Here is a 16,367-nt window from a genome sequence, read left to right as displayed (position 1 = left end):
ACGGCGGGCAATAGAGGGTAGTTATAATATACGTAATGTAAGGGTAGTTATAATATACGTAATGTAACAAAGTAAAAGCTACATTATTTAACACATTGCCAAGCTATGGTGTTTTTATCATAAACTCTCCAAAGTTAAAGAATCTTCATTTTACATCTCACTGGGCTCTTTTACAAATTATTTTGCAGAGCTATGCAGGAAGGACACTTGTAAAAATGGTGGGAATTGCATCCAAACAAGTAGTGAAGCTAAGTGTGAATGCCAGTCTGGATATATTGGTTCAAGATGTGAAATAGGTGACCTATATACTTCATACAATGTTAACTTAGCATTTTTCTATTAGTGATACTTGAAGGTTGTACGTATAAAAATTAAAATGTGGTTTCACAGACTTATGCGCCTCTAATTCTTGTCAAAATGGTGGAACTTGTGTTGGAACTGATAGTGGACATATATGCAGTTGTCCAGTGGGTTTTAACGGCGCAAATTGTGAAACAGGTAATAATTGCAAGTTTGCAGCCCAAATAGATCACACACTTTCACAGATTTTATAAATATATATATCTATATTTAGATATTTGTGATTTGGAAATATGTCAGCATGGAGGAACATGTCAACATGCTGCTGTAACTGGTTTTAAGTGTGAATGTAAGAAAGGCTACGAAGGGACAACTTGTCAAATAGGTAATATAGCAAGTCTATCTCAATAATAAAGGTGGTAATACACATGTGTTTAACAGAAACATACATGCAAAACAAATACCAAAGCATGAAATTAAACTTTTACCTGATATATTACTTTAATGTATTGAAAAGAATAAAACATACAAATTGTTATAGATTAATATTACCTACAGAGTGCTCTAAATTCAAATTACTAAACGTTTTCCACTTCATCTGAAACTAGATAAAACATGGATACCAATAGTAGCTGGTACATTGGGTGGTTTTGTACTGCTAATTATTGCAGTGACTATTTGCTGCTGTGTCAAGAAGAAAAGGTATTGTTTAATATTGTATGTTTTGGTTATTACAATAATGTTGGGAATAACAGGCATGCGTTTAACTGATGCCCTTTTCAATAATTTTCTATCTCTAGTGTATTTTAATGACTATCGTTTTGCTGTTTATTCCCTTTAATAATTTGATTGCTATCGTTTTTAAAGGTATAAATAAGAATTGCTGTTTTGGTAATACAATTTTAAAATACAGGGTGTTATGGCTTCAGTTATTTTTATATTTGATGCGTATACTGATATTAATAACAGTTGATAAATCTGCAACTAAGTTAACTGTATGCATTTATCTCTTTAGATCAGCACCAAGTTCAAAAAGAACAAATAGAAACAGTAACAATACTTCTAACATGTCAAGAGAGGGTATGTAATGTAAATCATGCAAGGGTCAAACAAGTTTATTTATTCATTCAATCATACTTGAATTAAACTTCTCTATTAACAGTTCGACAATCTGATTCTCAAATTGGACTAGGCATATACGGTAACATTGTAAGCAATACAGACGAAGAGAGTACGACATGAAGTTATGTTAGGTCATGTTTAAGTCATGTTATTATGACAATTTATTATTTTAACATATTTGCGCATACAAATGACCTAAAATTTCTAATTTAGCCATGTATTTTATCCGCTACGGGGTAAATTTTGTCAAAGTGTTTTATTTTTGAATTTGTATTTATGATTTATATTAACTGTGTAATTTTAGTTCACTGCATATTGTATGTCTTCTGCATTAATCTTTAAGTCTTCAATATAAAAAGCCCAATCCATTGTTAGCTTTATATATTATAGTGTTGTTTATCTAATAATAATATGTATTAAAATAAATGTTTACACAGTTTCATATGCAAACAGTAGCTTTGTTCTTTGTTATCGCATTAGACAAGATAAATAAAATAAAATTAGATTTGAAAAGTAAGTTCTTTGTTTATAATTATCATTATAACCTCAATACTAAATAATACTTGTGCGCCACACTCGGGCACATGTTGTCTAAACTGTCAATTTGATTTTTTATTAAGGAAGATAAACAGAATTGAAACTTAGGAAGATAAATAAAATGGAAACCAAATTGCTTGTTTTGTACAGTTAACGTTACGTTCGCTAAATGATCTTTTGGTTAAAACATTACAGAATCTTTTTCTACACCCCTCTTACTGGTAAGAATTTCTTTTTCAAATGGCATCACTAAATTTTGGCGGCTTGGATATAAATTTGTCAGAATTCACTACTAAAAGTCTTTGTTTTGAGATAAGTTGCGTATGCGTTATATAAGTTATTGTTTTGTTGTTGTTTACATTTAACTTCTTATCGCAGTTTGCTTTCAGATTATTTTACAATAACATCTCAGGTAGTAAAATGGAATCGGTTAAAAGTAGGCCTATTGACGATTTCATACCGGTTAAGAAACCGCGGCTAAATAAATCAATGGTAAAAGAAACAAACGAAAAACCAAACCCTCGTAAGTATATCTGTGTTGGTTAGTGATTCCTGTTCGTTTTACATTTATTTTTGCACTACTTGGTTCCTGTATGCGTATATTAACACCTACGATCCTAGTGTAACTTATGGCGGGAATAGAGTTGGTCGCTTTCGTTCAAAAGTGTGAGTGTTCTACTAAGCTGACAGCAATCTTTATTAGTTATGACAGTATTATGCTATAGATATGTCAATTTACATGCGTCAAATAATATATGCATTTACAAACTACCAGATTGGACAAAAACAGCCTGTACAAGTTTTATGTTTAAACCAATATTACCTTGTATACATTATCCATTATTAAAGCCATAAATTTGAGTAAATAACTGTATCTTTATACCTTTGTATATAAATATATTTATATATATTTTAATGCAGAAACAGAAGAGAATACACCTCAACATTGTGCCAAGAAAAGTAGTTTGTTATCCTCATCAAACAGTGTGAATATAGGCTCAGTGGAACTTGACAAAAATGAAATGTAAGAAAATAACTGTTAGCTTCTGTGATAACTCTATTAAAGTTACCAGAAATGCTTTTATTGGTGTGGTCAGTAGCAGTACTTCATTTAGCAACTTAGTTATTTACAGCAGGCATATATATGTATATTTAACTTAACAGCTGATTTTTTTACCTCATATAACTTACCACCTTATAATATCAGACCCAACAATACAAAAGTGGATCCTGAAAAGAATGAGGAATCTGTCAATCAAAATTCAATGAGTGATTCGAGCTTTGAAGCAAGTGAAAGTGATTGGCAACCTTCTACTGACGGTATGTAATGTAGTATGTATTCTAAATGGGTGAGGTCCTACAAATTTGCATGTGACCTGGGATTTAGGCCAGAGATGCCCATTACCCCAACATTGTATATGCACATTCTATTCTATGTGGGTGAGGTCCTACAGTGAGACACGCCATGGGACATGGGGTTTTGGTCACAGTTAGCCCATCACAACCTATAACTTATGGGCCAAACGTGATCATTGGGTTAAAACAATGTTTGTTAGGTGTCTTTCCTAATACGGACATCCACACCCATTAGTATTGTTTTATTTATTGCCAAAAAATACAGAATTTGCACCCTAATGTCTGCTCCTAATTGAAGCCATTTACTCATAAACAAGGCAGTAGTATTGTTTTAGATCTTTGAAAGTTTATTTATTTTATAGGTGCCTTTGAATGGATTCATTCACAAATGGTAGCAGGCGTCCAACCAAGGGATATTTTGTACAAATTAGTTCCTGATGTTGCACCTATACCACCTGATGTTAATATGCTTTCTATATGGAAACTGGTGAGTTAGATTTTACTTCTATCTGTGTTATTTAGGGTATTATAAAAAGTGAGGTCCTACAGCAACCCATGTTAGAACCTTAAATGAAATACAGAGTATAGAGCCAATTAACACAAGATATATTCATATTAATATGTTTAAGTCCATATAGTGAGACAGCATGTCAGAAGCCCTGAGAATTGGGTATAATGCAGGATTGGCCCCTTACCCTGCTAAGCATGTTATGTGTAGGCTACTGAATTTTATTCGTTTAATTACATATGCTTAACAAGTAATTAAAACCATTTTTTTGTATAGTTTGAATATAGCATTTTAAATAGAGGTTTATAACGGAGCTTTTTTATAGATTCTAAGCATTATCAGTGAACCGAAACGACGCAAGAAACTAGACACTGTGAACACATTATCCGATGCCATTCGTCTTATTAAAACATCTAAGAAAATCCTGGTGTTGACCGGAGCTGGGGTAAGTGGATATTATTTAAGGTTTAATTATGTAATGAAGGTATAAAATGGCAACACTGGTCATAGCCCATAATAAATTTCAGTGCTGTGGCTGAGTGGTTAAGTGTGCATGTTGTAAATATGTAATTAAAGGATACCGGGTTTGAAGCTCGACGCTGCTACCGTTGTAGAAGTGTGTATCCTTTGGCAAGACACTTTGTGGCAATTGCTTCGGCACATTGTTTTCTTAGGTTGTCAATCATACAGAAATACAATTACCACCAAAGTTACATACTTGATAACTTTTAAACAGACCCTAGGTGTATGGAACGAAAAACACATGTAATACCTTCCTAAAGTTCCCCCCCTCACACTATGTAGTAATGCCACTTACAAATATATTCCACGCAGGTATCTGTGTCGTGTGGAATACCTGACTTTCGCTCAAGAGATGGAATTTATTCGCGACTGTCTGTTGATTTCCCTGATCTTCCCAATCCTCAGGTGCGTTATATGTCATGTATATGCTGTTGCAGGGTGTAGCACAGGTGTGCCAAACCTTTTTTAACCCAAGATCTACTTTTCAACTAACCAACTGCACGCGGTCTACCAGCCGCACCGTCAACGTATGCCGAAATACTTCTTGTATGCGTTTATTCCCTTGTCTAAACAACTGCACCAGTTCCATAAGCTTTGTCCATGGTGGTAATTTATTAGCAACATATATATTCAAGTCTTCTTTACGCCTTCATCAGGGTTAAGTTTCAAGTAATGAATTACAGAAGAGCCCTGGTAGATATATATATATAAACTTTGAAAGACAAGATAAGTTTGCCAAAAACTGTATTTTTACCTTCATTTTTTCCCACAGGCAATGTTTGATATACATTATTTTAAACACGATCCAAGACCTTTTTTCAAGTTTGCAAAGGAGATTTATCCTGGCCAGTTCAAGCCTAGTAGAGCACACAGGTATGATATATGCTAACGTAACTTTGGCATAATTTCTAGATCCCCTGGACAGCGTAAAGTAGAATATATATGATTCAGGGTTAATAAACTGCTTCAGTGGGGACTGGGGTCTTAGCACCATGGGTATTATGGTAATCTACAAACTCTGGATTAAGTCCCATAAATTCCCGGTGTGCCATGCCATAAGAACTCACCCGTATGGAATGGAATATCTAGTATTCCGTGTCTGTATTTTGCCTCAGTTTGGTTTGGTTGGTAGCACCCAGGATTTTGGGTAATAACAATAAGCCAACTCTGGTCTGAATTCCAGATTACTTTCCATGCCATAGGACCACCCTCATACAATAATTCTTTATATTTAAGTAGTCAGCATTCCCACAAGTTTTTTTACATTTCTGTGCTATCATATGCAGGTTTATAAGTTTGCTTGAGAAGACTGGTAGATTATTAAGAAACTACACACAGAACATCGACACACTTGAACAAGTGGCCGGAATATCAAAGGTGGTACAATGCCATGGTAAGATACTCTACCTACTTTTCTTTCTTTGAAAATGGCTAAGTTTGATTTCAATTGTAAATAGTCTGGCTTAAATTTGACCATAAATTTCCTATGGAAAAATGGTAATTCAAACGTATTTTTCTTTTCCCTTTACAAATGGATGAATTTGACACTTTTCTAATAAAAAAGACATGCATAGGCACAAAACTTTCTGGCAATTGGCTTAGCTCAAAGGCCACTAACCGTTTGTTCAAATTGTCAGCCGTACATCATAAAAAAGTAGAAGTAATAAGTTACATTCATTCACTTATACATTGGTGCATAACTTATAAACAGTAGAAGTCCTAACTTATCGTATAAACTACATTAGATCTAAACATTATATTCCATTAGGATCTTTTGCTACTGCTTCCTGCTGTTCATGCGACTATAAGACTAACTGTGAAGAATTAAGAGCAGATATTTTTAACCAGGTCAGTGATAATGCTTACATGCTTACAAACAGAGAACTGTAGTTATAGAAATTACTTCGAGCCATATTTCAAGTACAATGAAACTGTTACTAGGGCTTACATGTTTACAAAAACAGAATATTCATAAAATAAAATTTCTTTTTTTGCTGCAAGACATATTATAAGTCCAATAAAACTTTTCTGTCACTTTATAATTTGCTGACCATTGTTTTTGCTTGTTTGCACTAACTCAGTAGTCAGAAATGGATTATGTAAATTGTCAGCCATACATAAAAAATCAAATTTAACTTATAAAGCCGGGCAGCATAATACATATATATAGTATACGACATAACACAATATATACCAGGTAGCATATAAATTTACTCCATTTAACATATAAATTTACTCCATTTTAGGTGGTTCCCCACTGCCCCCGTTGCCCCAGCGATGACCCAGGGGTCATTAAACCCGATATTGTATTTTTCGGGGAGAATTTACCCCAACAATTCCATCGACAAATGACAAGCGATAAGGACGACGCGGATCTCTTAATCGTGATTGGGTCGTCGTTGAAAGTTCGACCTGTTGCTCTCATTCCAAGTAAGTTAATGTTCTATTCTATATGTGTAAGGTCCTAATGGAAAGCACACCATAGGATTATACCAGACATATATTCTATATGGGTAAGATCATATGGTAAGGCATGGAGACACTTAGGAGATTTCCTTGTGAGACATGTTAGGAAACTTGTGGTTTAAGAACTGAATCATTATGTCAACACCCATAGAATTCTAATTCGCTTGCATTCTATATGGGTTGAATCCTAATGTGAGGCATGCTATGTTACCTAGAGCAAGGCTTCCCAAACTTTTTTGTATGCTACCCTAATTTTTTCACCTTCAATGGATAATAGTATATATGCAGTACTTTGTACAAAGTACCAAGCCATAAGGCCTTGGGATTTAGGCCGGAGTTGTCTCATTACCTGCAAAATAACTCTTGATTTACAATATCCTTTATTTTGGTACATTTTCACTCAGATTCAATCCCTGACCATATCCCTCAGTTATTAATAAATCGTGAACCGTTGTCACATATGACATTTGATATTGAACTACTTGGTGATTGTGATGTCATACTGTCCGAAATAAGCAAGCGACTTGGTGGGGAATTCAATGAACTTGTAGACGAAATGCAGAAGTAAGTTTGGTTTTATGTTCGAGGCATGAGCGTTACATTATTAAATCTTTATTAAAATCTGCAACAACATTGTTTTAAATACAGTTACACTCATAGTTGTCAAACATAGGGAACCTTATTAATAATGTGGTAAATGCAATATATTTTGGCTCTGCTTGTTTGTATAGACACCTAACAGCAGGGGAAAATCTGAGGTGACATTGTTAAATACAGTCACACTCATAGTCGTCAAACATAGGGAACCTCATTGATTAATGTAGTGAATGCAATATACTTTGGCTCTGCTTGTGTGTATAGACACCTAACAGCAGGGGAAAAGCTGGGGTGACATTGTTAAAATACAGTTACACTCATAGTTGTCAAACATAGGGAACCCCATTGATTAATGTGGTGAATGCAATATACTTAGGCTCTGCTTGTGTGCATAGACACCTAACAGCAGGGTAAGATCTGGGGTGACATTGTTAAATACAGTCACACTCATAGTCGTCAAACATAGGGAACCTTATTGATTAATGCGGTGAATGCAATATACTTAGGCTCTGCTTGTGTGCATAGATACCTAACAACAGGGTAAGAGTATCAAGATGCTGAATATGGTTTAAAATTTGGGTGACCAGTCACACTAGCATGTATATGTTTAGTGGCTTGTTTCTTTAATATATTGTTTCCACACTTTTTAAGTTTTTCATTTTATTCCATTCAGCTTGACCGAAATCTCTGTACTACCTGATGCAGCAATTTCCCCCAACACCAGCAACAACACAGCAGATGCAGCAATTTCAAGTCCACACACAATGTCCCCATTGGTATCCACTGTAAACTCATTGGGAAATGGATTGGAAAAGGAGACAGAGAATGTGAAACATTGTGGGAAAGTTGGTCGCAACAGTTTGGAAAGCAATGTAACATCTGGAGACACATTTGAGCGAAGTAAATCTGTTTCAACTTGTGAAAATAATGCAGTACTTCATTGTGACAACTCAACAGATGTAAGCAAATCAACACTGAATGAAACGTCAACTAAAACAGATGAAAAAAACATTATAGACAGTAAAAAAACAACAGATACTGAAAAATCAACAAACGACTATCACAAATATAATGTTAATGATGAAAAATCCACCAATGACAATCAAAAATCAATAGAAGATGAACAGACATCAAAAAATAACAGAGAAAAATCAACAGTTGGTGAAAAAAATGTTGATAGTGACAAATCAACAGATGCCACAGAATCAACAAACGGTGATAAAACAAATGAAAATAAATCAACAACAGATGACTTAGATCAAGTTGGGTCAATGAAAGGGTTTTGGAAAAGTCGATGGAAGCAATCTATTAGCAAGAAACTACCTCGTAATAAAGTTGTTTTATTAAATGAAAGGATATTGCTCCAACCCCATGGTTTATTTAAAATATGGGAAAAAATAGTCACTCATGAAATTAGTAAATTACAAACGTGGTAACTCCTTTGCGGTCACGAGGTGTATGAAAAAGAATACCCGTGTTATAATTTTACACATTGCCCTGTTACAATAAAATTCTCGTTATTTTTTACAAATTTAAACAATATTGCTGTATTACAAATTCCTCCTTTTTAGCTGGCAAGTTCTACTACGACAGTGACCACCGATATATATTCGCTGGAGCTGAAGTTAGTCCTGAAGAGGAAAGCGATTCTGACAGTGATAGTTCGGATACTGGAAACACCTCAGATGATGATGGTAGTGGTAAGTTGCATAGAGTTGTTAAGTCAAAGATATTGCAAAGTAAATAGCTGTGGGTACTAACAGACTGTAATGAATTCTATGAATAAGTAAAGCATATTGATTTCCACTGTAGCACTAATACTACTTACATATATTATACTGTAGATGGCAGGCATAGTGAAGTATAGATTGCCGAAATAGTTCTACTAAACTGGTTTGAATGTTTATTGACTATATAATGCACATCTGGTTATAACGACTGTTGTTGCCTACTATAAGTTTATTCACCCATTTACAAAACTAAAACTCGCATTTTCAGGTTTAAAATGGGGTATAATGCTTGTAGCTCTATATACCAATTTGAATGACCTTTATTAATCTCTATGATTTATAATTAAAAGTATTTTCGTACAGATATGACATGTGGACCCCCCCACACAACGGAAGCTGACCAAAGTACAAATATTTCTGCGGATACAAATGATATGCAATCTGGTTGTAGTACAGAATGCGCAGATTCATTATAAAAATATTGCAATGTTTAATTCAGAGGTTTTAAACTGAGTGCCACAACACATAGGTGTCTTCAAACATGCCACGGAACTTGGAGCCATGAAAAGCTCTGTAGCTTGTAATTTACTATATTGGTAAAACTTAGCAATGTTATCGTCTAAAAGGAGGCAAAATATGTTGAGTAATTACTAATTACAAGTATGAAAAATGATAAAAATTTGGTGTACACAAACAGATCCAAAGAATGCAAGTGTGTTGTGCCCTAAAAGTTTGCGAATCTCTGAATTAAACAAGTCTTAATAAGATTGGAGCCGTTTTAGGCTCATTTTTGAATAGTATTTTTTTTTAACTTTAAACTTTCTGTACTATAAAGCTACATATCAAATAAATTATGTCATTCGCTATTTTAGGTATAATGGTCTTCGTAAGTTTTAATCTCTTTTGCTACTAGATATTTAGAAAATATGGCAACATTTTGTGTATTCTTTTCTGATAATTCTATTTCTTTGTTCCAAATTTGTTCTTTATAAATTGTTTGTGTGTTTTTGTAAGATGGTTGTAAGAATTGGGATTATTTTCTTTTGTAAAATGTTCTTGTGATTTTCGTTGTTTTTCACACCCACTGCCTTGATTTCGAAAATTTCCCAAGACACTTTCAAGAACTTGATTTCGAAAGTTTATAAGAAATGAATAAAAACTCTCCTTGTCTTTATATGTTAAGTTTTTCATTGGACAAATTAACTGCTTAAAGAATAGTAGGGTGGGGGAGATGGGACACCTTTTCATTCTATTTTCTCGTCCCATTTGGTAGTAAACAAAAAACATTCCTAGAGTTATAAAACTGTATATATATACAAGTAATAATTTTATTATTGCACGAAAAGAATTAATAGCTAATACAGATTTTTCATTGAAAAACAGAAATTATATTTTAAAATCAAGTAAAATCCATATTATTGCGAGTTTCTACCAACTTAAATAACAATTAATTAATTTTTGCAGACATTTCTTAGCAGGTAGTGTTAGCATATATGTCAATTTCTTGTTTATGATGCAACAAGCATTTGTACAGGAGTTCATATTGTTCCTGTATAAAGAAGCTTTATTACATCGCATAGTTTATTATGACATCACAATCATACCTTTGTGACAAACAATCCAAGATCACGGACAGCACGAAAAACATCAAATTTGGATTGAGATTTGATTCTTTCAGTGAGTAGACATAATAATAAAACTGTCAAACTTTCACAACTGTAAATATGGGAATGAATGATATTATTTATTCTTGAATGGCGGGCCATGCTAGTCCTTATAACATGAGTGTTCTGTTTCATACACCTCTTGCCTGCTTACGAGTTAACGCTTAGGTAACTTATTTATCTTCGCATGGTAGGGCAACAACAGTCGTTATAACACAGGTGTTCTGTTTCATACACCGCTTGCCTGCTTAAAGTTAACGCTTCGGTAACTTATTTATCTTCGCATGGTGGGGCAACAACAGTCGTTATAACACAGGTGTTCTGTTTCATACACCTCATGCTCGCTTACAGGTTATCACATATCTGTAACTTATTTGAATGTTTTTTTTTCTGTCGGAGTAAAAAGTTAGAAAACCCATTAGTAAACACTGGGTTAGAGTATTTTATGTTAAGTATCAAACTTAAAACATATAAGCCCATATGGTAGTGTCAAGCCTAGAACCCTGTATCCTTTGGTCCTATGCAAGCGCACCAATAGTTAAACCACATCACTAAACCATTATAATTAGTTAACTAAATAATATAAAAGTACCTGATTATGACAACAACTTTGGTAACTTCTCTGCACAAACCGCACAAAATATTGGATGCTAAAATTAAATCTTCAAAAGTTTTTGTACTTTCCAAATACTCCATCATAACTGTGCGCTGAAAATACTTTAGGTCAAAAGAAGCACAACTTATTATAAAACGAACCTTGGAATTGTTTATTCTATTCTTTATATCCAACAGCCTGAAATTGTTTTTTAAAGTCAATGAAACTAGGTCAAAATTCTGATGAAGTTTTGCAGAGAATCCCAGATCCATTAAACTCTGTAAAAATCACAACTTTTAGTATATGTTGTTGCTGCCAGGTGTATATTATGTTAAATAAATCTCTTTTTGCGACCTTAAAGCATCTTTAGTTTTATTTACATTCATAAGCGCCAATCCTTTAAAAATGCAGGGCTACTTACACATGTATTTCTATGAAACAAATTTGGTTTGAATGTTTATTGACTATATAATGCACATTCCTGTTATAACGATTGTTGTTTCCTACTATAGGTTTATTCATAAAACTCTAGGGTAGGCTTGGCCCCCTGCATTCCGACGTTTGGTGCTCATGTTTACATAAATGACATCATAATTACCTTTGTTTTATCACAGCAGACAATCAGATCTGGATTTTGTGCGAAAATTTTCATCCAAACTTTTTGAAGATCCCCTGTGTAGGTAACGCACACCTGCAATTATAGAAATAGTAATATTACAAAAATTGATTAAAATAAATTTAGTTTTGATTTTAGTTGGTTGTAAATGAAAGCTAACAAAAATAAAGTTTAATTTTTTTTACTAATAAATGATTTAGTTTTATGTAAAAATTAAGTTATAATTACCAAATATGATTAGATATAGGTAAAATTTACCATTTCTGTTTCAAAATCACCAGGTAGGACCACTGATGCATTATTGCCATACTTCACTGTAAAATATGAGGTAATAATGTTGTTTGTTTTGTAACAATGCAATCTCTATTACCTGTTTTTTCAAGGAAATCAAATTCTGTCTGAAACCAGAATTGTGACCTGGTAATAATAAAGAAAACGTTTCAATCAACTAAATAAATAACCAGTTATAGGAGCCATATTTTGGTCAGTTTTAATATTACAGCCATATTTTAAACCTTACAGCCATATTTTAAACCTTACAGCCATATTTTAAACATTACATTTTAACTTCTGAAATCACTGAAGATGGTTTTAGTTTTAAACCAAATGTTTAAAATAAAGACAATTATATCATACATATGTGCTTTTAAGGTTGTATTAAAACAACCCATTATAAATTGACCGATAATTGCAACAAAATCTTGAATATAAGTTGTTGAAGGCTCTTATTTTTTTGTAATATACTTGTTTTAATCTCCAAACATTAGGACAATAATGCAATTATTCCCATTAAAAAGTGAACAATAATTTCAATAACTTTTGAACAGGATAAACAAAAACTTGACAACTTTGTCATTTTTTCCCGAGCTTCAGACAATGTTAGATCAGTGTTTCCAAGGATTTGGATTTCCAACAACAACTGATGAAGCAAAATGTAAGTTTCCTGGAATGTGAAACACTGTTAGTGGTAAAAGTATGTCGCGTGGGGACAGTTGTTATAACTTGGGTGTTCTGTTTTATACACATCGTGCCCGTTTATGAGTTACCACCACGTATGTAACTTTTTGGGTAATCATATGATGCTTATAGATTGTCATGTATAACTTATCAGAAAAGCTGTGTTTTATGCAGCTAAATTATTAAAACAACACCCCACATTGTATGTGTCCTCACTATGGTAACAGTATTATGCACCCAACTTTGTATCTATTGGTCACATAGTAGCATTAAGGCTCACTAACCAATGTGGGCAACAAGCATTACAATTATAATATACTTTACCAATACTTTACCATTGTTGAAAAGAATCTTGCATTCAGTGTCCTTAATTGAACAACTAGTTGATAAATGTTGATTTTGTTTTTGTATTTTAGATGAAGAGCAAGCTGCTGATATGCCACAAACAATGAGGACGCTTCATCACTGAACACATTATGATGTAATAATTAAGGTAGGAATGATTGACAGTTATTTTTTGCATGGCGAGGGAACAACAGTCAATATAACACTGGTGTTCTGTTTCATACACCCCGTGCCTGCTTACAAGTTACAATGTATGTAGTTAAAAAAACAGTTAAAAATTAATACAAGCCGAGTCCTAGAATTTAAGCCACAGTTGGCCTATTACCTTAACATACAGTTTACAAATAAGAAGCATCTATTATAATACTTCATACCTTCCATAAACAATAACACTCGAGCCATCGGATATTTTTATCGTGTTTTCGGTCACTTTGTTTACAAACCAAACAAATCTAGAACTTGTGCTTATGACATCATAATCAGCCCAATTTTTGAACTCAAACAAAAATATTTTCCGAGATATCTATATAATTTAAAAGTTTTGGTAAACAGATAATTACTCTAACTATGAATGAATGTAACTATTTTATCCACACGTGGAGCAATGCCAGTTGTGATGGGTGTTCTGTTTCATACATCCCAGGCCCTCTTCTTTAGGAGTTTTTAATGTATGGCGGACAACATTAGTGACCACTGTTTTTTTAAATTTGTCTCCGCCTGGTGCAGCAAAAACACTTGTTATAACATGGGTGTTCTGCTTCCCCTCAGGCCCGCCTTTTTACAAGTTTCTCATGTATGGCTGACAATTTAGACAGACCATTAGTGACCACTGTTTTTTAGAGATATCTGTTATCATACTGAGATCAGTAAATCTCAACACAAATCTAAATATAAATGTAAGGTTAGATTTACAAACTTACGCTTTCATATTCGTTTGTTTGGCTCAAAGCCTCCAGTATAATAATGCTAAAATAATCGAAATGCCTTTTCTCCAATGTTGAAACTTTTACATTGCCGTAAGTTTTACTTCTTTTCACTTTTGGATAAAACTGAAAAAACACAATATGTTGTTTCTTTAATAGAGAATGAATGTAACTTAATTATCCTTGCATAGCATGGGTGAGTCCACCTAATATATCTTCAGCAAGCGGTTTAGCTAGCCAAGTTGATTTCAGGTCTATATAGGTGTTCTGTTTTATAACCTCTTTTCTGCTTATGGGTCATGTCTGCCCAACAACATGTGCGCCTACAATAGTCGCAGCATGGAGCCTTGAACCCAGTATCTTCTGGTCGGTTTGCTCCAACCACCATGGGGCTATGCCCAAGTACACATATTTCCACATTAGTTGCAGCATGGAGCCTTGAACCTAGTATCTTCTAGAGTGAACAACAAACACAAAACTACTTACTTGAGTTCTTGTTTCTGGAAACCCCACAATAACCCTGCATTGTTGCGTCATAATCATCTCCCAGAATTTTACAAAACATTTCACTTGTCCAGCGATAAAAACCTTGGAAAGAAAAACAGTTAAAAGTCTTATTATAAAAACAGCAAAAGTGTTTGCCTTTTATACTCGATTCAAAAAGATAATTAAGTGAAAATATTTACTCAAATACAGTTTAAATAATTGTTTAAAAAAATTCTACATAACATATTTTCATTCATTTACCTGAGGATTTCCTTCATTCACATACTCCCCACTGATTGGTTGAATTGGTATTTTTACTAAAAAATATCAATAATGTAAAACAGTTAACCAGCGCAAACAACTTTTATTTGGTTTGTAACAATATTTTTACTGACACACAATTTTTCGGTCTCCGAAAGAATCCATTTTTGAAACAAAATTTAACAGCGCACCAATGTACCTAAATTCCGATGTAATTGCTATAATTTTATTAAAAACTGACGAAACATCAAACACTATATCAACTTACACATTTCATCTGAATCAACTTTTTCCGAAAAATCTATTTTTTTCATCTGAAATAAAGACTTTATTAAAAAAAAATAAATAATAATTAATCAAAATGCAAACCATTTCTCCATACTGTAGAATGTACCCAGCGTTTGAATTTGAACTTAACTCTTCACATGTTTCCCAAAGCTTAGTTTTATCAATGCTATGATCAGTGACAAGGTCCTCAATGCATTCGTATACAACGTCATCTATGGTAAAATTGACAAATGATTGAATGAATGTAATTTGGGATAATGACAGTCGTAATAACACGGGTGTTCTGTTATATATACCCCGTGCCCGCTTATGAGCCACCACGTATGTAATTTAGTGGGTGATTGATGTTACTTTGGGCAATTAAAGGAATGAATTTAACTAAATGGTAGTCGTTATAACACAGGTGTTCTGTTTTATACACCTTGTGCCCGCTTATAAGCTACCACGTATGTTACTTTGTGGCTGATTGTTTTTGGGTTTCCACTGGGTTGGAACTTTCTCAAAAAAATTGTAAAAGTCAAAGAACTAAAACCTTACTTTTATAAGATTTATCACAATTGCAGTGTTGCTCATTCCTCGTATTAACATTATGTTGCCTTCTGTAAAACAAAGTGAATGGAAACACTGATTAGAATATATATTTCCTTAAATAAATATATATTAACATTTTCCTTTACAATGTTGATTTTATCTTCTGAAATCAATGAAAATAGCTTAAAAGTTATATGTCATATATATATATATATATAGTTGTTAATGTTTGTATTGAAACTGATTTCTTACCTTATAAAGAACACCACTGTAGCTATGACAACAAGCAGTAAAAATCCAATGGCGCAACACAACGCAATAAAAATGATTAATTCTGTTGAAAATCCAACCGTTGTTTCATCTGTTGAGAATAAACTTAGTCTTGAGAACACTGAACATAACAACAGTTACAACAAAGGTGTTCTGTTTCATACACTTCATGCTAGCTTACCACTTATTTAACTTATTTATCCTTGCGTGGCAGGCCATTGAAAGTAGTTATAAGTTATAACACGGTTGTTCTGTTTTATACTCCTTATGCTCGCTCACAAGTTACCACGTGT

General features: G+C 33.4%; 3 protein-coding genes across 5 annotated transcripts in view; 2 read left to right on the top strand and 1 right to left on the bottom strand.

Annotated features, from left to right (window-relative positions):
* LOC113474308 (neurogenic locus notch homolog protein 1-like) overlaps positions 1-1,854 on the top strand; it is a 3,835-nt gene extending 1,981 nt beyond the window's left edge. Inside the window, exons 6-11 of one of the 2 annotated variants that reach the window (XM_026834817.1) lie at positions 189-296; positions 391-498; positions 575-685; positions 909-1,002; positions 1,316-1,380; positions 1,463-1,854. In XM_026834817.1, the coding sequence (XP_026690618.1) occupies positions 189-296; positions 391-498; positions 575-685; positions 909-1,002; positions 1,316-1,380; positions 1,463-1,542 (566 nt within the window). In that variant the 3' untranslated portion in view covers positions 1,543-1,854. The remainder of the gene's footprint in view (positions 1-188; positions 297-390; positions 499-574; positions 686-908; positions 1,003-1,315; positions 1,381-1,462) is intronic. The other variant, XM_026834818.1, reaches the window with a different exon arrangement.
* A 487-nt stretch (positions 1,855-2,341) lies between these two features.
* Positions 2,342-10,312, top strand: LOC101242972 (NAD-dependent protein deacetylase sirtuin-1-like). Its single transcript, XM_018812212.2, has 14 exons — positions 2,342-2,482; positions 2,881-2,983; positions 3,167-3,279; positions 3,678-3,802; positions 4,149-4,268; positions 4,658-4,750; positions 5,118-5,218; positions 5,632-5,738; positions 6,114-6,193; positions 6,592-6,775; positions 7,216-7,375; positions 8,082-8,734; positions 8,980-9,108; positions 9,502-10,312. Exons 1-14 carry the CDS (start codon positions 2,380-2,382, stop codon positions 9,612-9,614), a joined length of 2,184 nt encoding a protein of 727 aa, XP_018667757.1. The 5' UTR covers positions 2,342-2,379; the 3' UTR covers positions 9,615-10,312.
* Positions 10,216-16,261, bottom strand: LOC101242992. 2 transcript variants are annotated; one of them, XM_009860560.3, is made up of 17 exons: positions 16,057-16,261; positions 15,811-15,872; positions 15,355-15,485; positions 15,254-15,299; positions 14,986-15,041; positions 14,725-14,826; positions 14,236-14,364; positions 13,690-13,838; positions 13,306-13,435; positions 12,862-12,956; positions 12,384-12,430; positions 12,272-12,327; positions 11,996-12,088; positions 11,559-11,675; positions 11,395-11,510; positions 10,743-10,854; positions 10,216-10,687 (listed from the first exon to the last, which is right to left on the bottom strand). In XM_009860560.3, exons 3-17 carry the CDS (start codon positions 15,355-15,357, stop codon positions 10,610-10,612), a joined length of 1,329 nt encoding a protein of 442 aa, XP_009858862.2. In that variant the 5' UTR covers positions 15,358-15,485; positions 15,811-15,872; positions 16,057-16,261; the 3' UTR covers positions 10,216-10,609. The 2 variants fall into 2 exon arrangements, with proteins under 2 accessions (XP_009858862.2, XP_026690626.1); XM_026834825.1 differs by having other exon boundaries at positions 11,395-11,675.
* Between the last annotated feature and the right edge of the window lie 106 nt (positions 16,262-16,367).

The sequence above is a fragment of the Ciona intestinalis genome, chromosome 6 (assembly GCF_000224145.3).
Source record: "Ciona intestinalis chromosome 6, KH, whole genome shotgun sequence".
NCBI lineage: Eukaryota > Metazoa > Chordata > Ascidiacea > Phlebobranchia > Cionidae > Ciona > Ciona intestinalis.
Note: the sequence above shows the minus strand (reverse complement) of the source record. Positions and strands in the feature narration are given on the sequence as shown.

What these genes read in the sequence shown, in the direction of transcription:
- LOC101242992 (XM_026834825.1), bottom strand. An exon ending in TGAATGAAGGAAATCCTCAG is followed by an intron (nt 14,827 to 14,985) that starts GTAAATGAATGA and finishes TTTCTTTCCAAG; the next exon opens with GTTTTTATCGCTGGACAAGT. An exon ending in GCTCGGGAAAAAATGACAAA is followed by an intron (nt 12,431 to 12,861) that starts GTTGTCAAGTTT and finishes TATTATTACCAG; the next exon opens with GTCACAATTCTGGTTTCAGA.
- LOC101242972 (XM_018812212.2), top strand. Translation starts at nt 2,380, where the DNA reads ATGGAATCGGTTAAAAGTAGGCCTATTGACGATTTCATACCGGTTAAG. An exon ending in TGCTTTCTATATGGAAACTG is followed by an intron (nt 3,803 to 4,148) that starts GTGAGTTAGATT and finishes GCTTTTTTATAG; the next exon opens with ATTCTAAGCATTATCAGTGA. An exon ending in AAGCCTAGTAGAGCACACAG is followed by an intron (nt 5,219 to 5,631) that starts GTATGATATATG and finishes TATCATATGCAG; the next exon opens with GTTTATAAGTTTGCTTGAGA.